General features: G+C 42.2%; 1 protein-coding gene across 2 annotated transcripts in view; it reads left to right on the top strand.

The window, feature by feature from the left end:
* The window catches only part of trip4 (thyroid hormone receptor interactor 4), a 55,975-nt gene extending 32,670 nt beyond the window's left edge, over positions 1–23,305 (top strand). For both annotated transcript variants that reach the window (XM_030377101.1, XM_030377102.1), the window contains one exon: positions 22,885–23,305. In XM_030377101.1, the coding sequence (XP_030232961.1) occupies positions 22,885–22,949 (65 nt within the window). In that variant the 3' untranslated portion in view covers positions 22,950–23,305. The remainder of the gene's footprint in view (positions 1–22,884) is intronic.
* The last annotated feature ends 585 nt before the right edge of the window (positions 23,306–23,890 follow it).

The following is a 23,890-nucleotide window of genomic DNA, read 5'->3' as shown; positions in this document are numbered from 1 at the left end:
GATGCAGTCCATGGAGAGGCTGTCTGGTACGAGCCTCAACGTCCTACTACATAGCATCTTCGCGCTTACAGGCCCCCTTCAAGCTCGTCACTCATTTTCTTTTGAAAGAAATATCAAGTTGTATCCCCCAGTGTGTTTACACATGCGACTCACAGAGAATATTTATCAGTGGATTGATGCATCTTGGCTTGAAAGGAGAAGTACAGTGTGTGGATATTTGTGAATGCAGTGGACCAGTGGCGATTTCTCTAAGACTGCAAGGGAAGCTCGTCTTCCCCTAAAATTAATAAAATTGAATGGTCAAATATATACTGTTTTGTTAACATTTCATTGACAAAAAATGCGTTATAACACCCATCTCGAAGACGAGTTGATCAGAATCAGCCGCTTTTCGCAGGTTGACTGAATCGATTTCCTTCTCCTTCATTCGCATAGCGTCACAGTCCATAGTCCAGCAGACGTCACTGCAGTGGCCATAGTTGTTTACTTTAGTAGCGGTTAGCCATGCATTAGTTTAAGACGAGTGCAAATAATACTGCAACTGTGAAATGGTGTTTGGGTTGATGCTTTTTTCTCTCTTCTTCTTTGTCTGCTACAAGGAGAAATTGATCGCACCACAGCTCTGACACACCAATTGACTCTGCTAAAACCGCAACGGTCTGGTCTTCATAAAGGCCCTTGGAGTGAAGGCGGAGGCTAATGGAACCTCTCTCTCGCTCGCGCTATCTCTCTCTGTCACTCTCTTGCTTACTCACTCTCTTGCTTACTCACTCTCTCGCTCTCTTCTCAGCTCTTTCTATTGCTAGTCTTTATCTCTTCATCTTAGCCTCATTTTAAAAAAAGAGCATAAGCAACAGACACACTCACACCCTGCCCACGTAAATGCACTACACAAACACACACCACTACACGCCCACACTACACACATATAAACACTCTTCTGCAGCTCCAGCTGAGCCCGCCTGCTTCCAGTGGTGTTAGACCTCTATCCCTGCCCCTGAGGCGTAGGAACTGCCTGGATACTGATGGCTGACGGGAGAAGCTGTGGGCAAGTGGACTGACGCATAAAGCACTGGTCCACCACCTCAAAGCCCAGGTAAATGCCGGGCAAATTCAACCCCCAACTTTTTTTTTTTTTTAGCAAGCCTTGTCTTTTTCGTCTTACTGACTGCTTGATCGTTTGTTTCTGTAGAGGTTCACGTTTCACTAGCTAAGAGAAATTAGATTCTGTCTATTGGGCGGATTTGTTGGCACAAGCAAGAAAACAAAGGAATCAGCATTAGAAATGCATTTGCAACGAAAAACTATGAGGCCAAGAGGAAATAGGAACCAATATAACTGGGAGGAGGTATGTCGTGGACTACAGAAAAGGGATTATTGTATCTTTCTTAGGTATTTTATTATCTTCAGGTTGAACGTTGCATTCTTATTAAAGCTCTTTTAGGAGTTGGTCGGAGAGCCTTTCCTGGTGTCATTGTTACAGGGGAATGTTTTATTTTTGTTTTATCTTCTTTCAATGATAAAAGGCCCATATCTTACACTTATCTTCTTTTTAATCATTTTTAATGCAAAAAACAATCCCGCACATTGGAAACTTCAACCCAGTTTTGGAACAATACAACTCACATTGATCTTTTTCAATGCATGGTTACATTACTTGGATGAGAAAGAACTACATTCAGCACAGCATTCCCATATGTACCTCTTGGAAATCTGCTCAAAACAGGCAGTTGTTCTGTCCCACACCATAAAAGACACTAGTATTAGTATTGTACTACATACAAACAGTGAAAAGACTGCAGTGCTTTCTGGTTAATACGCCTTCAAAGGACTGGAGCTGCCTAGTCCAAGAAACCTGACACTCTGATATCCAGGATCTTGGCTTCCCCCCACATTTCCTCCTCCTCTTTTCCATCTCCTCTTGCTAATTATCCACCGCACCGCCTCACTCCTCCTGCAGCTCGTTAAGCTCTCCAGAAGGCTGCCGTTGACCCACTTTGCTGGTGCAAGCTCTCTCTCTCGCTCTCTCTGTGTCTCTCACTCTGACTCACTCACTCACTCACTCTCACTCTGTGGCTCTTTCTCTCTCTCACTCTGTGGCTCTTTCTCTCTCTCACTCTGTGGCTCTTTCTCTCTCTCACTCTGTGGCTCTTTCTCTCTCTCACTCTCTGGCTCTTTCTCTCTCTCACTCTGTGGCTCTTTCTCTATCTATTGGTCTCTTAACCTGTCCTTTGTATCTGCTCCAGCTCTCCACACAGCAAAAGGGAGGGACACACAGCACAATGTTAACACAGAACACGTGCAAAGTCCCCTACCTCTCTATACCTCCAGGACTGACCGCTGAGCATTGATTTGAATTTAAATGTAACTGCGATTTGCGTTCCAGTCCCCGGTGTGTCGACACCCTTCCACGTTTTACACAAGCCTTTGAACTTCTGGAGTAGGTTGGAAAAATGGCTTTCTGGTGCCCCTGTGAGAACAGCTTGTTCTTTAGTTGGTTAAACATTGGTGGATTGCAGTTTGGACCTGAACTGATGTCTGTTCTTGTGCAGTAGTTTTCAGACAAAGCTTGGCAACTTCCAAATGGGAACTCAGACACAACATGATGTACCCTTCCTGAGCCAGCTCCTTATCACATCAATACTGTACACAAGGTTTGAATGCGCTAAACGCCTTAATATTCAATGCATGAGGAGGACTTGTAATGCATTCATGAATTAATCCTGAACACAGGATTAATTTTTTATTAATTTACATTCTCAACACACAAGTATCGACACTATATTTCAAAGGGCTCGTCTTTATGGTCACTGTTGTTTACTTCCTGTCTGTCTGAGTCAAGTCGTAAAATAAACCTTAGTGTTGAATCTATGTTCAATTAGGCTTCATCCTTTTCATCCTTCATCCGTTTCTTAAAACTCGTTTTATATTCAGCTCATGAGATGGGAACAGAACACCATGGGAACTATGGTGTGTCTCAAAGCTATGTTTATGATCTGAGTGTGTCATGCCAACTACCTTGCTTTCCCCCACTGAGCTCCATTAGTTTTGCATCCTGCTTGACTAGTTTAACATGCTGATGGCCCAATAGACTGCAGAGTCTCCCTCTATGTAGCTACCTAAAAGCACATAGTGGGTCAAAGAATATAAACTGCACACTGACCTATGCACTGAACATGGTAGCTAACTATAGCGGTGTTGTCAGCCAACCATGCACAGCATGTTGATGTTTGAGTGTGTGAGTCATGAGCAGTTTAGATGAATACATCTCGCCTCCCTATGTGTGATATGTGTCATTGTGTGAGACATTTAATACAGGAAGTCGTACAGTTTTATCACTGAGTGTGCATTATCACATTACTACCGCCGATGTGAAGGAGTATGTTAATGTACACAAATTGACTTTCCTGAAGTACATACATTTATTATGCACTTTTATCTAGTTACTTACTGAACATTTCTAGGTTTAAAGAAAATACTACAGGACTATGAGAATGTTTTTGATGTGGGTTGCCAGAAGTCCCATGGCTGGCTACTAAGCCCTGAAGTAGTGGTACACAGGTTTCACATGCATAATTTATGCGCCAATTGGGCTTCCAGTTAAATGTAAATACTGTGCTACATGATAACAGGCTCAGTTATGGCAAACAGGGTTGCTGCCTTATGAAATAATCAAATTTGATGCTGCACAGTTCCTTTCCCGGGAGATGATTCAGCACTCTGATTGTAGGGATATTCCAGGTCACAATTTAGAGATTTAAACCCATGCAACTCTATGAAATGTGACCGTTTTTTTTGTTTGTTTGTTTGGATGTGTTTTTGTCTCATTTTAACTTATTTATATTGACACGACGCACTGGCCCTTTTGACCCAAGACAAATGTATAGATGGTTTATAACTAAATAGTATCGAGATTCGGGAACACATCTGTGTTTGCATTGCGATCTTGATAAAAAATTTAATTCGCAATGTGAAGAGCTATTCAACACACATGTAAACAGTGTCACTCTATCCCTTTTCATTGCAAAAATGCTTTTGATTACAAAAACAACCAACTACATCGATATCTACATGCTGCAAACAAAAGATGGCAAAATCCTATTAGCATTTCATACCAGCCGTGCCATAGCTCCTAATGCATCGCCGCCCCCCTCCCCTCAGCCAGATTTGACACAGACCAGATTGGAAACTCTAGCACCAATTATAGCCCTGCTTGTATACCCACCGCTGCCAATTCTGCCTGAAGAGCTGTCTCAGATCCACTTTCTCTTTGAAGGTTACACTCTGTCCAACACAGGTTGCTCATTTATCTCTGGTACCCAGCCTGCCATTCACACAGTGCTCCTTCCCCAAAAAAAATGAGCAGAAACATGAAGCCATTCAGTACATTTTAATCAGAAGTCATAACACCATGCTTCTTTGCCATAAAAAACACCTTTCCCTCCCTACAATGAGCTCCATTTCATTTCTATGGTGCAGAATTGATAGAGGAATGTCGCTAAATGGATTACCAGTTGAAATAATTTCTTAAGATGATGATCTTCTGGGTGGACTGTTTGGTGGGACATATAGAACTGCTTAATGTATGTGCAAAAACCTAATTGCAATGTGTGCATCTATTTCTAAAGACTGTTTCAAAATAGTGAAAAGCCATCATATCCTGTCTTTTCCGAAGTATTAAAATACATTCTTAAAAAGGGAAGGCTAGTCAGCCTTAGCTTTTGACATGTAAGTTCATTATTAAAGGAATTTTACAGCCCTTTAACTTTTAAAAGCTCCAGCAGTCAGAAGCTGTCGTATGCTTAGTCGTTAAAATTAGTTGCTAATTAGCATCCGCATGTGACGCAGACTGCTGCTAGGCTAGCAATCCATGCAAGTCATTTGACTTTCTTGAGTGGTTATCAACCCCGCCCAAGATGCTCATTGTGCTGTTAGTTATTTACTTTCCGCCTATGTTTCTGCCTCTCGCACTTGTCTACACCCTATCCCTCTATGTCGGTTGGATTTATTCATTTGATGGGAGGATAGAGAATATTTTAGCATCTGTGTTGTTGATATATATTGTATCTGTCCTTTTTCTTTCTCCTTTAAATTCAAAATTGTTAGAGTGGGTCGGTTATTGTGTGGTTCCAATGTCGAGACCTGTGTGTGCCTGCATGCAGGAGGGTAGCATGGCTCAATTTCCATTTTGATGAACAATCCAGTTACCTCTGTCAAAGAGACTGATGGAGAGAGCCCTGCACCATCAAAGTCACTGTGCCTCCTCCATGTATATGTATATCCATCTATCTATAGATGGACGTGTAGCTTTATCTCTATATATGGATTTGTAGCTTTATCATTATATGCAGTATGGATGTGTATATTTCTATATATGGATGTGTATCTATATTTATATATGGATGTATATCATTCTATCTTTTTATGAATGAAAATCTATAGATATGTGTTTATTTGTGTATCTATCTCTCTTTATTGATATGTATCTATGGATGTGTATGTAGATATTGAATGTGTATACATCTATATCTATCTATCTATCTCTCTCTATCCCTCTCTTGCCTGCCTTGCCTTACCGGTTCTTTTCTAGCTGTTTCTTACCTATCAGTCAGACGGATGGAGAGTGACGGGTCATTCAGCACTTGTCTTTCTTCTGTCTGTGAACAGCGTTGCTCATTGCCTTCAGAGACCCAAACAATAACCTTCAGCCAGCGTAACCTTGGTCTAAATGAGCTGCTTTAAACTTGCAACATATAAGAAGGAACAAGAAGGCCGAATAGATATTATATGTACTATATATATGTGTTTTTCTTTCTGAACGTCCGCTGCCCTTTGAAGGACATCATTTTAATGTTGTCAAAATAAGTTCTGTATAAACGGTTACATTAACATAAACCGGCTATGTTGGTACTTAATCAAACGTAGACAAACACCTATTACCCTAAATGTATGAGCACATAAACCTAACCTACGCTATATAAAAAACAACATGCATATTTATTCACAATCCGCAATCCGACTGTATCTTCCACTTAGACGCATCTTCACCAGAGCTTAAGAAATCATATTAATGCATTGAAATAAACAATCCACTGAAAGACCTTTCAGGTGGTTTAACAGTCTGTAAGAGGATGCCTTGGGAACATATTTCACCACAATTATCCCTTGACGGCTGTGTTGAAACACAAGTAGCTTGGGGCCTGTTTTGACAAACCGAGCAAGGGAGTATAATGCAGCTCACCTCATCCAATCTGGAGTCCAAAAAAGAGACCTATTACTCATTTCTTTCAGAATCATAAAATAAATGAAGTACAGAAAAATTGCTTTCAATACCAACAGTCGGCAGATGCATGCTGCAATTCAATTGGGGACTATTCTCATGAGAAAAGTAGAAATTATATTGGAAAAGCTTAAGCTGTTGGGTAAAAATAGAAACTCCATTTAAATCTGAATAATATTCTGTGTGCAATAGTTTCTGATGGGATACATATATCAGAACATTTTAACTTTTAAAAAGTATAATACAAGTATAATGTACAAGTTAATGCACTAATCAAAATGAGTAATGTATGGATGTCAAGTGACGAGCAAGACTAAAGACATTTCAATGGATACTGAAAAAGTCTGACGGTAATAGAGCACATGCTACACTTAACATGCTATATTTACCTGTGACATGCCTTGGAACGTGTTATTTTTTCTGGCTGAGCAGCAGGGGAATAATGAGATCCTGATTATTCTCACCAGGGGCCAAAGGTTAAAAGGTCACATGAAGGAACATATATTGTTTAAATGGTTATGTTACAGTGGTTGCAAACAAGCCACCCCAACCGCTCAGCCAATCCCACCGATCGTGTTTTACTTGAATAAATACATGGAGATAAAAGGTGTTGACAGATCATTGAGGAATTCCAAGGCTGCATCCGAATACTCATACTAACTTGACTGCTATATAGTAGGCATTTTGTAGTACATCACAAATATAGCGTGTCCGAATGCTCAGTTCGCATTATGTAGTAGGCAAAAAGTTTCCGAATGCGTACTACCGCCACAATATACAACGGTATGTCACTACGCTATCCCACAATTCAGCTGGAGTCGGGTAACCGAAGAAGAAGAACGCCGCGGTGAATTTTTTTTTATAAATCTAAATGGCTGACCCGGCACCCCAGCAGCGGCTCCAGCTCAGGTCAATTATCGCAGGTGACTTTAATTTTGCCGGCATCTGATGTGCAGTGCACAGAGGGGAAATACGTATTCTCCAAACATCCGGTGGTGTTCGGAAGCGTTCGGAGGCGTTCTACCCATAGCTGTAGAACATACTGCATTAACGGTCAAGTAGTAGACACTGAACAGAAGTAGTATATACTTAGTAATCGGATGCACCCCAAGTCTCTGTTTGCAATGGTTTCTACTTCTCCAAATTGATGTCTCCTACAAAACAAACATTAGCTTTGTTGATGTGCTCATTTTCCAATTTGTCATACAGTTTCTATGGTGTAAATATTGACACTACGGTTCAACTCAGATTTACAAAATATATAATTTAATATTTATAGTTTATTATTAGATGTTACAAATCTATTTAAATCTTACCAATAGCATTGGTGGAGGTTTAGCTTTGCACGTTAAACTGCTGGCTAGAAACATTAGCAGTGCACATATGGTGTCTGTTTTGTCGTCTTATCTATTTGCCTAATTCTTTAATTTTGGTGTCTCCAAACGTGAAATGCAAATTCCAACAAAAACACAGGATTGGGAATTTGTATGCTGAATTCATATTGCTTACCTTGCTTAATTGCATTTCTTTGTCTGTACTGTGTGTATTATAGAGCTTCAGATGCACATATGGAGGCACACACACACACACACACACACACACACACATGTTCCTTAACGCCAGCAGTGCATGAGGCTGCCTTTGTGGGCTGTTTCCCTAGAGAGGACTCTTATACTTGTGCTGTCAAACAAGCACTACTGTACATCACCTTGCATGAACAAAGCAACGCTCAGCATCCACATTGCCTGACCTTAAGTCCTTTGCCTGTGTGTACGTGCGTGTGCTTGTTCGCACACACACGCACGTTAACATATTTATGCACCCTCATCTCTGCGTGCATCTATTTCCGTGGGACTTGGCACGTATGTGTGTTTGTGTGTGTGCAAGTGTTCAGGGGAGTATGCCTGCAGGGAAGTCAGCAGTGGTTTAAGATATTCAGTGGGGCTGTCAGTGCAGACGTTTCTCCCTCTGCACCGCTGCACAGATATGCAAATCTGGCCTCCTCAGGATGCGGAGCACTAGATCAGCCTCCACTTATTATTCTCTCTCTCGCTCTCGTTCTCCTCCCCCTCCTCTCCCTGCTGCCTTTGCCCCTGACGAGGAAATCTAGGGTGTGTGTGTGTATGCGTGGCTACAAGGCTGGGGTGTCGACGGAGAAGGTTAAAAGGTGTAGGCATTTATCAGGGAAGTGGTTCACAACTCTTCTTTTTTCCCTCTAGCATCCAGCAGTTGCTAGGGGGAGTGCACTGCATGGGATGGGTGTCTGTTTGTTTGAGTAAGTGCATTTCCACCAGTCTTGTTGTTATTGTTGGTGTTTGAATTCCACGCACACACACACTCACACTATTTGCCTCCCCCTTCCTTCTGGTTTAATTACAATTGATGGCACGGTGACGACGGTCTTCACTGCTGTTGGTGGAATAGAATGAGTCTGTGCCAAGCTGCTGTTAAAAAGGCTATCTCACCCACACACACAGTTTGATCAGTAATCTAGTCTCAGCATAATCTAAATGCCAATGTCTATCCCCAGCCAACACTGCATTTACATTCTGATTAGATGTGGCCAAGCCCACTTCATGAGGGCCCTTTTGAATAACACGGCTGTATCACCTTTCACACTCCCGGGGCGGCTGTAAAGGCGAATGGAGAGAAGAAGGATTCATGATATTCTGTCCCTTTTGAAATGTCCCTTTCACACAAAGTAGTTTCGGAAGTAAAAATCCCATAGAGGCTTTGATTAAAAGCCATTATGTCGTAACCATCCAAGTTATACTTACTAAACGTGCCGTTATATTGGAAAAACGATTGTTTATGCTCGTGTAGAAGCCACACATTAAAGAAGTTCTCTTTTAGTTTTTTAGAGTAACATGTTTATTTCCCTTAGATAAATGGAAAGTTAGAGTGTTGTTAGAGGATTTTAGAGGAAATTAGCTCTACATGTTGAAAAATATGTTGATATATATGATAAAAAAAGTAAAAATATATGATAAAGCACTAGCAGTGCTATTTAGTTATTTGCGTAATATAAAAGCTAGGAATACATAAAGTTGAATGAATACGTAACTGGAATACGATACTTAATTCACATGTATTAAAACTCCCCCTTGAACCGCACTCATTGGGAACCAGTAGAACCAGCATTGATGGACGCGTGAGAGGTGACTGCAGTTAGGAAAGAAGGAACGTTCCATGTCGCTGACAAGGCTATAGACTATATGAAGTACTATGCATGCAGGCACACACACAGACACAGTATATGACGCAAATTATATTAACAATATAAAACACTAATAATGAAAAAGGTTATAAGATGCTTGAAACGCGCTTACCCATGTGGTTGTAAACAAGTTCACAATGGTTTACGGGATGAGTAGTTTTCTTCACTAGGTTCATAAAAATAATGTACAAAGTCTTGTACATTATAGCCTTTTCTTTCGTTTTCAAATATCTTTTTTTTTTCTTATCAAATATTTATGGTCACGACTAACCTGACAGATGATTCATGCCATATACAAGCCACATATATTGTCAAATTGATAATGTATGGTTTTCTTTTGGCCTACGATAATCATAGGAAAAGCGATCCCATAAATATTAATTTTGAGTTATAAAAAAAAAAGACTGATGATTGGCTTGGTTCCAGGTTTAAAACTATTTATATAATGATTTTCTGAAAAGTCAATGGACAAAAGGAATGGGAAATTGACTACCAGAACCAGAGTTGTTCAAAAAGGGGGGCGGTCACTGTTTATGGCGACTGAGGAATTATGCAGTGTTCTAAAGCCCCCCCCCCCAGCATCCGGCTTTGTGGAGCTCAACAAGGGCCCTACCTCTTCAGAAGAGGATGAAATGCACATGGATTTATTAGACAAGTGTCAAAGCGGGACTTAATGCCTTATATCCAAATCTACGTTTTTTTTCCCCTGCAAAATAGAAAGTAAGGCCATCTGTGTTGGGTTGATTTTTTTAGGGGGGATTTTTTGCAGGCAGCAGCTTGATGCTGTCGTATGACAGGTTTCAGTTCTACCTCATCCTCTTGATTTTGTTCAACTTTTTTTCAAGGTGCAGCCTTCAAGATTTTAACTAGATACCCACACACTTTCTTAATGGTAGCACTTTACTCTGACAAGAGAGTGGGAGGCAGAGCTAATGTGAAGGGAATGAAACATCTTCTGGATGACTGCCCTAATTTCCCTTCCTGAAACGGGTCCCTGAAGGCAGGGAAGAATTCTCACTTCCCTCCCTATAATCCTCTCCAAGGTTTCCTCCAAGCTGGAGTTTCCACATGTACTCACCAACCTCATATTTTGCATACCTGTTTTGGTAATCAACTACTCTTTTTTTCTCAAAGCTACTGAGAATTGTAGCAATTGTCGGTGACTCCATGGCCCAATCCCATTTCTACCCCCTACCCCTTCCCCTTACCCCTCCCCTTTGTCTTGAAGGGGTGAGGGGAAGGGGTAAGGGGTAGAAATGGGATTGGGCCCATGTTTCCGCAGGGCCGTCAATGCACAGCTTGTTAATTATGTTTTGAAAAAGAGGGACGAATAGATTTGCATTCAAATTGATTGTCCCATCATACATTTCAACTGCCGTTTCTCCAAGCAGTCGACACGAGGGTGATTTGGGAAGTGATTTTAGAAAACAAAACAAATGTGTAATCTGAATTTGCGATAAAGGTTTGGGTAAGAAATACGCCCGCATAAATTCATGGGCTAAAAAGTCGTAACCATAATTCTCAGAAAAATCTTTTTTATTCAGCAGTGGGTTTGTTTAACTCTGTGTGCCTTAACCTTGACCACTAAAGGTCTTGATGCCTAGCAGTATAGGCATTAAAGAATAATTGAAGGGAGTATTTGTAGTGATTTTTACTTACGTGCTCATCGTGATCTAATCCATTGGTATTGGTGCGCTATTTTGTGGTACACAGAGGAATAATAAAACATGTAACGAGCAGCACGGGTTAAGCAGTGATGCAACTCTCGTACCCCATACCCCACTCGACTACGAGTTGCCTTTATTGAACACACACACGACACACAAAAACACACTCTACATAACCGATTTACCTAAACTCTCGGTGGCGTTGTCGGGAACAATTTCACAATTACACTAACACAATTACACCGCCACCTCGACAAACCCAAACTGTTAAACCCCACTCAATGTCTCCATCGCAAAGGACCTAGGAGGGCGCCAAAGGTCCAACTGTCGATGGTCTTAACCTCCCCAGGATCCCTTGCGGGACACTGAACAAGGCGACCACACCCACGGTCGCTACAATAATATCAAAATACTAGTATGAATGGAAATACATTAACCATGAGATAATTAAAATGGAATTTATATAAGTTTTGCCTTTCCTGTAATATTTTCGTTTCAATATCAGAAGTTTCGTAGTTGAGTTTTGGCACGCAAACATTCACCATTGCAAGCTAAATTGACTAGATAAAAGCGCTAAAATTATAAATGGTTCAAAATAACTGCGATTGTGGCTCCAAACGGGAACTATTTGGAGAACAAGTGCGGACAGGAGGAGAATATTTTGGGAAGAACTGAAGTGTACGAGAGCGAACCGAGTACAGGTGGTAAGTGGTGGTATGTGGTGATGCTATGAATCCATGAAACCATCCCATCTCAAACGTAGTGAACGTGCAGAACTGCCAGTTGATTTTTCCGAAGAAAATGTGACGGATTGAAGCAGTCCAAGTCCACGATTCAATAGTCAGGAACAACATCATTGCGCACCTCGTCTTGCTCCGACAACAGTTCCCGAATATTTCTCACTGACGGCTAAATCGAACAAATGGATGTGAAACCTGTTCAGCATTGAAGCCTCAGAAATGCCAGAGGACTTCACTGTTGGGGACCAGGAGTTTAACAGAATTGTCATGCGACAAAATATTGAGGTCGGCGCATTTGGACAACGTTGTGCGCTTTCTCCTTTCTTCTGCAACCACATATCCATGTGTGAAAGGCTTCTCTTCACTTGACATCATAAATCGAAATACAGAAGCAGCATGAATGCTAAGCCACACCTGAGACTGAAGCTCACCTTGATAGATCCAGACATCGCAGGACTGCGTTTGCAGAATACACCAAATATAAATATTAACGTTCAGGGTACCCGTAACGTTAAACTTCCAATTCAATTTCAGTTATATGTTTCTGCTATTCCTTCATTGTTTCACTTTGTTTTAGGCATTACGTATATCAACTGCACCGGGTTACACACTTTTCTGCGGCAGGCCAAAGCTCATTGTAAAGGTACAGTCCCCAGCATTGCTCAATTAAATATGAGTTGACACCAAAACGATCTGCTGCCGTAACTGGCACTGCTGCAGGCCATTGTTAATGATGGATTGTCGTATTTGCTTTGTGACAGTCATTCTCACGATAGAGTGCTAAAATGTCGGCAGGGAATTGAAAAAGGGAGGTATCATCAAGGAAGCTTTAATGAATAAACGGCAAGCAAGCCACGTAGTTGTTTTACTTTTTTGAATTAATAGCATTTTTTTAGCATGGCTTTGTCCGTTGTTTTAAATATCACCAGACCAGGCAGAGCAATTACACTATTGATCAAACATGCAAGATAGTGGACATACAAGCAAAGGTTGACCGTAGTGATGAGTGGCCGATAGTTGTGATTTACTAGCCTGCACACAGAGCCGCCATTAACCTAACACTTTGTTTTCATCGCAACGTGGGGCATGTTGGACCATGTGAACACGTGAGAAGCAGATTCAGACAAAGTGTACTCTCTGCTTAGGATCATGTTAGCGAGTGATTGATGACTAACAAGATGCCAGCCTCTCCTAGAGGATGCCTTCCTAGAATTACTCACAGCCACAGGGGAATCTGCTCCCTGCAGGGACGCATTAGGATGGGGCACTCCTAGAAACAAATAGGCTATTCCCTAGATTGTTGCCAGTTCCCCACCCTCTGCGCCTGCAAAGCCTGTTCCTGCTTTTTATTGAAGTTGACATATTTTACGACTGGAATGCTTCAAAATCATCATAAACCGGGATACAAAGAGGTGATAAAAAGAGGTGTTTCAAGAGGATATAACGTAACCTCAAACAGGTTTGGCCCTTTTGATAGTTCCAACTTCTCACTCGTTACAATTCAATGCTTTTCAAATCATAATGTTACCAATAATAAACTTTCATCATCTATACTGAATATTCTTCATTCAGCCATGCTCTGTATTAATTCCTGAAAGATAGGCTTCAACATTGTATATCAAATTACCCATAGGACTAGGTATGACAGTAGTTGTAGAAGTTCAGTCATGGAAGTACTGAATGACCAAAATTATACTATTTGTATTGATATCTTTAAACATAGTGCTGGTTTTGGTCTGTGACATTCAATCAGAGAGTACTTTCACACTGTACAGTTTTTTTTGATATGTATACTCTAAATACAATATAAAATCCATTACCAGGGCTCCAGACTGCGTCGAAATGGTGGCATTTTGCAACCAAAATGTGAGAGTGTGCGACTTCATTTTTCATCTGGTCGCACATGTGCGTTTTACACGTTAAACGGGGAAGGGGCGCGTCAACGAATCTGGAATCTGTAGCAGGCCAATGAGTGTGAGAAGGACAGGGAATGGCCACCGTTCGTGGCTAATGTGTGGAGGGGGAGGGTCCTAGAGATTAAATATCGAGCGTGTGTAAACGTCTCTGTGGGCAAACTATTGACTCGTTCTTCTGACCTGCGGCTAGTGTCCTGCACGGGTCTTATTTTGCAAACCCACACCCAAAATACTTAAAACCGCATCCGACCCGTGTTCCGACAGAGGCGCAAATTACATTCCGCACCCAACCTGACCCGCTATAAATTGGTATCGACTTCCGACCCGAACCCGAAGGAAAATTAGACACATTAGATGGAACGCCGGCGAATTACACTGTGTTGTTTGGCCTGGTGCTTTAGATTGCTGTGCAAAAAAAGCACATCATCCTCTGTTGACGGTTTTAGTTGACTCCTCCGCCCCTGAATAACATATCCAGCACCGGAAAAGTCTCGCTCGCAATCACAAAACCCGCGCTGTTTCGGCGTCCGACCCGACCCGCACCCACGTCCGACACAGTAGACCTACATTATTTTTCATCTGTTTCACCCAAATAGTGCGGGTCACCCGTCGGGTACCCGCGGGTACCCGAACCCGGTCAGGACTTTGTGCAATAAAGAGCTTTACACACGGGAGGCGTTTGTTGCACCTGCTGCATTCTCAATGGAGAGGCGAGCGGGCAGGGAGGCGCAGCGTCCTGTCAAGCCTGTTGCTCCGTGCTTTTTGAACGCATGCATCTATATTCAAAATATTTATTAGTAATACAGTGAAAAAAATTGTTTAAATCCCATTGGCATGTTGATTTATGGTGTGCCCCTAAGATTTATGGTTACGCCCCTAGCATTTTCTGTTAGGGGCCACAGTGCTCCTAGTGAAAAAAGTTAGTCTGGAGCCCTGATTACACTAACCTCATTTATTCAAGTGGTGAACTATTAGCTGCAATCATTCTTTTTTTTTTTATTTGTTTTTCAAACAATCTGTCCTTTTACATGACTCGAGAAAAACAAATTATTTGGTTAGTCCGAGTATGATTGGATTTTTTAAATGCATGCATACAACTTAGTCGGACTAAAGTCGGACCGAACTGGGTCTCTCATAGTCGGATTAAGACCCCTAGATTATTTGATTGATAGTCGCATTAATCGTGCATGACAATACATAATACATTACCGTAAATCGGATTGGAATCGGATTTTGCGTTCTGCGCATGCTCGAGAATTTTTCCCAGTGCCGTGAGCCGAAAGTTTAAGGAGACGATAGTCATGTTGTTGTCGAATGCTACCGTCCTGTGGCATTCTGCGGCACATCTTTTCTCAGAAATCACCAAAACCAAGAGCGTCATTATGCATCTATTTTGTGTAATTATCATGTACATCATATACAAAATGTAGAGGGATGTAGCTTCGTCTTCTTACGCCATCTTTCTTGAATGCCACCTGAGTTTGTTGTTGCTGGTGAGGTAAAGAGGTTAGCCAGTGGCTCTATTACCACTAGTTGAAATGGGTACAGCGCCACCTATCGTACCATGGTATTACATGCTTCGGCCAATGAATAGATTTTCTCTCCGCCATGTATACTCTGACAATTGCAGTTGTCCAATTGAGGAACACAGTCGAACTATTGCTGTAATCGGATTAGGCGGTGCATGTAAACGTACTGAATGTGGGAAGAAGCAGGGTGCTAATGTAGAGTAATGGAGAGTTAAAGTGCAGGTTAGCCTACAGCACAGAATCAAAAAGTGTTTTCACACGTCCTCCGCCTTTTCCTCAGGACATTCGACCCTGAGGGGGATTCACACTTATTGACACCTGATGCTTTATCTGCGGATATCGATATCATTCCGACACATTAGTAGAATCAACAGGGGGTTTATGGGGGTGGGCTTGCAAGGGGTGGGATATGACGTTAAGTCTAAAAGGTGGGAAAGTGAAGCCGCCCTCACTCTAGTTTGTTTTGGTTTGACCGCAAACAGCACAGAGGCAGAACTCATTGCGATCATCTTAAATTATGCTGCAACGATGCATCATATATTCTTTTGCATCCACAACATCCGCATCGACCTATGAAAGATTGGAGCATTAGTTGGAGACAAATACAAGAAACGATGAAGAAGAAAGGCGTCGCGAACGACTGCGTTACCGGAGAAAGAGAGCGTCTCTTTTTGCTTAATTTCCCATATAGCAAACACTGGGACAAATGTAGTTCTGTGTTTAACTGACAAAACAGGGAGTGGAAGGCCGGGACCCTATAATGTTCAGCTAACTGTAAAAACATTTTCTATATATGCGTGCAGATATGAACTTGTGTATTGTAATTTATTGTATGATTAACCCTAACCCTACTTTTTGGGTTATGATAAGATCTATCTTTTAGCGTTCACCACAAATTACTCTGAAAAGCAGTTACACATTTAAATATTTTTCAACCATTCAGTTAACAAAAGGCAACAGGCTGATTATCATTTAGGAGGCCACTCAATGACATGCAACACGTGCGGGTCGGTTCAGTGTTCAAAGGTGCGGCACGGTTCGCATTTCCACTGCCAAAAGTGGCCATGATCCAGACTGAGCCGTAGACTTGCAGTACTCCTCCGTTGGGGTACTGAGACGCCTGAAAGGGTTCCGGCAAGATCAACGCCGTCCGTTGATTAAAAAGTTGCGCAAAAGTTTGACATCCTTCTTGGACGCCCTATATTGTTTCTCTTTGTTCATTGTGTCGCGTTCCTCTTTTTCCTTGGATTTATAATCAGGCTAAACTGTGTCGGGCGGCTATGAGGTCACGATGCTTAAACCCCGCCCTACCACAATGGTACTGTCGGCGTTGGAAACGCGAGCCGTAACTGAGCTGCGCCGAACCGCACCTTCACCACTCCAACAAGCCCCATCGAACTGACCAGCCGCAGGAAATGCTCCATAATATAACACTAGCGCGTAGCCCCAAGTTCCAGAACTAAGTCAGATCGATGGACCAAAATACGATTATTTTCATCCAAACCATTACAATGTATCCATTGTTGTTTCACATTGTCCCCCATACTCGCAACCAACACACTGTGCTAGTGTTGCTATTTTCAAGTATTTTCTATCCCTGCTTTTAATGTATACAGTAATACATTCACATGTGAAACCTACCCAGACAGACTTCATGTTGGCCAATGAGTGGCTCCATCAGAGCAGCTGGGAGCTAAGTGCTTCTCTCAAGGGCACTTGTGTGGTGGTTCTTAAAGGAGGGGCTGGTGTTTCTAATTCTGTTTCCCCACCCAAATATTCCTGGCTAGTTAGGCAGACTGGCAACCAACCAGCCCCAATTCCTCTCATTATAGCTTCAGAGACACCACAGTGCATTGGGCAAGTCGTGTCACTGATAATAGTGGTATTAATAGGTTTGCCAAAATACTCACATACAATTCACATGTTTAGAAAATATGTATTTGTAACATAAAAATTAGTTTTCTCATTTCCTTATAACTTCAGTACGTATTATATTGAAATCATAGCCATATTGTTCAAATCCATGGCTGTAATAACAGTTTGGCCGGTTCCATTATTGTGCGTGAAACAACAGTAGCAGGTGCAGTAACAGGTTTTTATTGGGGGGATTTTTCACACCTACATTTTTGTCGGAGGCTGTAACCAAGCCTTTGCATTGCGTTTGCTTGTTTTTCTGAAATATCCCGCAACCCACGCCACCCTCACCCCCTGGCTCCACCACCACCAACGTCACCAGACACTGGTTCTCTGGCAAATCCTGGTGAGCTGTGGTGTGCGTGACTAAGCCAGGCTGCCGGGCCGGAGAAATCACTGAGCCATCGCAGCCCCTCGGAGGCTGTGAAAACAGCTCTAGGCCACTGGCTGTTGGAGAGAGCATGGGGAGCGGGGGGGGGGGGGGGTCTGTTTCCTCCTGTGGGGAGAACCATCCCGGGGACAGCGTGCCAGCACAAGCATCGAGCTCAGCAGCACCTTCTCTCTATCCACTTGTAAATGCAGCAGCCAGCCAGCCAACGCAGGAAGGCAATGCAAATTAGGTGTGACTAACCTCTCTCTCTCTCCCTCTCCCTCTCCCTCTCTCTCTCTCTCTCTCTCTCCCTTTCCCTCTTTCTGTGTGTGCTCACCCTACTGGCTCTAAAGAGCTTTGTACACAGCCACTTTACTGCAGTGGAGTGCAGGGACAGCTCTCTGGGTGTGTGTAGAATGAAAGGGTTTAACAGGACGAGGCAGGCAATGCCAGAGGGACAGATAGGTTTGTTGAATTGGAGCTGAAAGGAAATATTGGATCGATTCTAGATTTTGTCTGGATTTGTTATTGAAATAACAAGATTGCCATCATTACGAGCTATCTTCACTCTGGTACAAAATAAATCTATTACAATCTAGAGCCCTGAGCATGTGACAATGTCAAGACGGAAGCAGAATAATGCTTTTGTTTTTCAGGTTCCATCTAGAGGAATCCTATCTTAAGCAAAAATCTTACGCAAAATCTGCTCTGCTAGACTCAGACTTTGGCCATTATTTCTTTCATCGAACTACAAATAGGCCAGAATATTTGTGCTATATGTGCTTTGGGCTTTAAAGGATGCACCAAGGTTTCCTTACATTGGCATGTGCCTCTCTTATCCAGCTTGAGCAGAGTTGTTTAATTCCAAATTCATCATTGTGTATCCAAAAGGGGAGTTTGCTGTGTAGCATTTGCTTTTCGTAAGCCGCTTCCATTGACTTGTAGAGTTACAAGCAGCCTAGCTCCTGTTCATGTGAGGGGAATACACTTAAAATGACTTCCCAAAGATAACCAATGTGTTCAATGCGCATCACAAGTTAAATCACATTGCAGTGTGTGTAGATAAACTTTGAATAAGCGACTGTTAGGAACACATTGGAAATCTTTTGGAAGTATTAACAAGTTTTTGTAAACAACTCGTCTGAATCCGGGACCGGCCATCACTAATTTACAGATATCTCTACGTATCCCTTTAAGCCTAATGCAAATCTAACATGGAAGAAATAATTAGTGTTCCTTTCATGGCAACCTAAAGTGGGTTCCTGTAGGGTTAGGGTTAGGAGTTTCAACAACCCAACCTATAGGAAGAGCTCTTGCCATATGCAGAGTACAGAATAACACATTACTATTCTTATTTAGATCATGAAATATCCTATGCATCAAAGTGCTTCTCTTCACATTGTCACGTGTATTCACACAATATAAATTGTGTGAATACACTGTTTCCCACTGTTACCAGGTCAATTCTCACTCAATGTTGTCAATTGTGAATTATTTTCTATGATTAAGCGCTGTATAAACACAATTGAATTTGATTGAATGGAAACACCTGGTGGAGTCGGGTGCACAATGGAAACCATTTACCTTCTTTACCATTAAATATAAGATTGCAATGGCCTTATTATTCTCTGCTCTCGTCTGTCCTCCATTTCACTCTCTGGCTATTATGCTTCAGAAAGACTTATTTGGATATTGTAGACTACTACCTCTGGAGAAAATGTTTAACTGATGAAGTTTGGGGCTATTATACTCAATATCAGCGGTGATTGCACCCTCCTCTCTCTCCCAGTTTCTCCCTCTTCTATTGACAACATACAGGCTAAATGTCTTGATGTCCTAGTTTGTTTCCATGAATTGTATGAACGTTTTCTTACAAACCAATCATTCTGTTTATACGAGAAGGCAAAACAAGATGATACCGGTCCTTTTTTTTGCAGATAAGCTGCCATTCATTCTTGTGATTCTTAAGGGCACTCTCCATGAGGGCGGTCTCTCTCAGTATTATTGACGTGAAAGAGCCAGTCAATGGACCTCTATGTAATTTCAGTAAATATAGAGCTCTGTACACTCCTGCTCCTGGATCCACACAGTGATTATACCATTGCACCATAGGCGATGGGGCCATCTTCTCCCATTAGTCCTAATGGAATGCATAGTGTGGACAACATTGTGAAAATGTCGATGGTGCTGTGCTCTGCGTGTGTGTCGGGTGCATTTGTGTGTCTGCGTGCACTAGCAGCCGTGCTCTTGTGGGTGTGAGCCCGTACTGCACAGTGTTTTTTACAGTCTTGATGATGGAGAACCAACCTCTCTGCAGACAGCCTGGTCCTATTTTTATTTTTATGGCCTCCTCCTCCCCAGCTGCAGCATGTGGGCAATAAACCTTTCTCCAGCAATCTCCAAACAGGGCAGCAATCAATGGGAAATTATCTCAGCCAATCGATGGGCCAGCCTTTCTATGGCACCCGCTCCTCCCCCGCATGTGCCCCCCCCCCCCTCTATCTGTATCCCTTTCTCCCCCTTCTTTATCAATCTGTCTCTCACCCGCCTGCTCCTCTCCCTCTCCTCAGCCATCCTCTCTCTACCTCTTTCTTTTTTCTGCTGTCTCCCTGCTTTTCACCACCACCACCTCCACCTCCCCCAACATCCCCCGCTTTACTAGTGCTTCCTGAATCTCCCTGCGCTCCTCAGCATCTACTCTGAAATGCGACAGCTCAGCAGCTCCAAAGCCATTAGCCGTAGTCACGTTCTCATATGGCGTATGCAACGCTGGCAGCTTGACTCTCTTCGCCCATGCCGGTTGTTTGGGGACAGTGACAATATGGTCTCATTGTGTGTTCTTCTTTTACTTTATGTTCAAACCGTTCACAAGCCTTCACACAATAAGCGTAAAAAAGCTGACATTGTTGAGAATCCTTGAGTTTCCAAATGTTCTTCGTGCCTCTTCGACAAGCTTTTCTTACACCTCACTCAGGGAATTATTTTCGGAAATGTTGCTCTGTCAAAATGCCAGAGCCCCTTTTCTCCGTCTCTCAACACATTATTATAAAGCAAGGCAGAGACGGATTAAACCAGTCTGAGCCGCCCTTACTTAGCACAGTAACTCTGACATACTCTCTGGAGGTGATCTTCCATCCCTCAAGTTCAACCTAATTGGGTCTTTAAATAAAACACCATCTGGACCATATTACTTTCCAAGAACAACCCTCGCTCTTCAACTGACATCGGTCACCTAGTCTTAATCATTTAGATATACTGGTTAAAGAACAACCCTCACTCTCCAACTGACATCGGTCACCTAGTCTTAATCATTGAGATATACTGGTTAAAGAACAACCCTCACTCTCCAACTGACATCGGTCACCTAGTCTTAATCATTTAGATATACTGGTTAAAGAACAACCCTCACTCTCCAACTGACATCGGTCACCTAGTCTTAATCATTTAGATATACTGGTTAAAGAACAACCCTTGCTCTCCTACTGACAATGGTAACCTAGTCTTATCAGTAATAGATACCCTTTGGCAGTATAGCCACCTGAAAATTCCAGAGGCACTCACCCAGCCTTCGCTCACTTCCTTCAGGCAAAACAGACACTGACAACCTTTGTAGATAGGGTTGGTCACCCTGTTTGTTCTACACCGTGTTTACACTGCTTGCTACCCATGGCGCTCAGCCATAATGTGACACCATGAAGAGAAAGCGCAAGTGACAACTACCAGCCATGCTTGTCACACTTGGATCCCCTCCCCATCCCCAGCCAAGAGGAAGCTATCTCACGGCAACATGGGACAAGGACCAGGTTCTACTGAGATTACTGTGTGTGTCTCCTTTCAGGAAACACTAATTATTATTCAACCCAAAGTAGAACACGGAACAAAGAATCCTGCTTGAACATTCGAATTGTGATTTAAAACGGGCGTTTGTTTCTTGGGAGCCCTTTGAAATGGGTGAGCAGTGAATCATGCTGCATTGTGGCTTGTAAGTGTTGGTGCAATGTTGCAATCATGCAGTGCCTGCAGATGCTACCATTTGGTTTGGATAAAGATTATGTAAATATGAAAAAAAAGAAAAAGCCATCTGGCTTGTGTAATGTTCCCTGCAAGTAAAGCAGAATGCGTGGCGTGTGGCCGCCGATTCATACATGACACATGCACTCCCATGCAATCGTAGCGTTGTCCATTGATGCTTTACATTTTTATGATTCACAATCGCCTTTCTACGTTGTTTTCACTGAATTGTTGTCCTTTGTAGTTGTGTGTCATGCCTGTGAAGGAATTGTAGGGTAATTTGTTGCATGCAATGCTGTAAAACTTATCTTAAATCCCAGGAATGATAAACCTTCTATTTTGGTTATTCAAATATATTTGCATGTTTGCCTTTTGTTCTTATTTTTCCTTTCACACGGTTTCTCTTGCCCTTATCACTGGATATTTCTTCAGGACAGCGGCCCCTCTTAGCAATGTAGCACATACATCTTAATGACCAGATTAGGAGTGTCTTAGTGTTCCGAAAGCATAGTTGTGGTCTAATCTCGCCCGGCAGTGAAGTAAACATCCACTCTGGCCTTTTACCCCCACATCAAATCCCTCTCTGTCTCTCTTGCTCTCTTGCTCTCTCTTGCTCTCTTGCTCTCTCTCTCTCTCTCTCTCTCTCTCTCTCTCTCTCTCTCTCTCTCTCTCTCTCTCTCTCTCTCTCTCTCTCTCTCTCTCTCTCTCTCTCTCTCTCTCTCTCTCTCTCTCTCTCTCTCTCTCTCTCTCTCTCTCTCTCTCTCTCTCTCTCTCTTTCCCCCCCCCCCCCCCTATCTGTCTGTTGGGGCTCCCTCTAATCAGCAGGCCTTGAGCTCTTAGAAAGGTCACTCTGTCCCTATGATGGTGTTTTGATTCATCTCTCTCCCTGCCCACACATCCCCATCTCGCTCACTTTCACTCCCTCTCAATGTGAAATTCAATTCTTAGGAGCTTTATGGAATGGGAAACATATGTTTACAATACCAAAGCAAGTGTGAAATAATAAACAAAATACACTTATAACGAAATAAATACTAGAATTAAGAAACACAGCTCTCATATTGAAGCATTGCAATTTAATATAGAAATAGGAATATGGAAAAATATACTACTAAGACTTGTGCTTCGGCTGTAATAAACATTAACACAGATCAGTAGAGATAACTTAAATGAAAAATAATAAAATGTGAATACAAACAAGTGAGAACGTCAACAACTCTCCCTCTCTCCCTCCCCCCAGGGAAGCTGGAGAGTCAGTGCCACCAGGGTGCCAAGAAGGGGCTGGTCCCATCAGCTGCAGACTGACGTCACAGAGAGGAAACACAAGAGCAAGACAAAGGCACGGTGGGACGGGGTACACTTCGTGGAAACGTGGGAAATGATTATGTTCCAATAATAGCCCTGTTCTCTGGCCCACAGGGAAAACATTTTGGGTTTTAGTTGGTTTGCTATCTACATACTGCATGAAAACAGAACTGGCAAAAGCTATTTTTGGTTTGTTCAACCGGGAAAAATACAATGAAATGTAAATTGGACATTGCAAGTAAAAGATAATATGTTCCAATATTCAAATTAATGTGCCCTAAGTTTTGTATAAATGTGATGTATTTCACCAATCTATCAATTTGCTCAAATAAAATTTGTCTTTTGCAAATCACTTACTTACTGCTTACTTATTTACTTTTGCGTCTTTCCTTGTTCATTTAAGAAAGGGTGGACTTTGAATTTGTACATTTAAAACATAACCAAAATTGTAAGAAAAAAAATCCATTGCTTATATGTATCGGGACCCTTCAATCTTTTAATATTACTCTGAATGCACTTTTCAGGCTCAGGGAAGCAGCTGTAGACGAAAACATTTGAGCTCCATTGTAACTCAAGAACCTATTTGCCACAAGAGCAATGGCGTTCCCTTTCTTTTCTCTTCATTATTGAGGCAACAATAGTTGTCACATGCAGGCCTCCTGGATTCATGGCAGGCTGGCCCCAGTGTGATGGAGAGTCCTCGTAGTGGCGTTAGCATCTTAACCATGCGGGTGGGACATGAACAAAGGTGCTGTATCTGCACACGCGGACACCAGAGTCTGGTCTCCATATCGAGGTGAACTGTGTAATCATTCACCTGAAGTCTAGAGTGCTAAAGAACACTCAGGTTTCTGACTATGTTATTATTTTAATGAATTATTTAATGTCATTCCTTCTGCTTCATTTTTTATTGAAATGTTGAAAATAGCCTCGGACTGTAC

Source organism: Gadus morhua, chromosome 14 (assembly GCF_902167405.1).
Source record: "Gadus morhua chromosome 14, gadMor3.0, whole genome shotgun sequence".
NCBI lineage: Eukaryota > Metazoa > Chordata > Actinopteri > Gadiformes > Gadidae > Gadus > Gadus morhua.
Note: the sequence above shows the minus strand (reverse complement) of the source record. Positions and strands in the feature narration are given on the sequence as shown.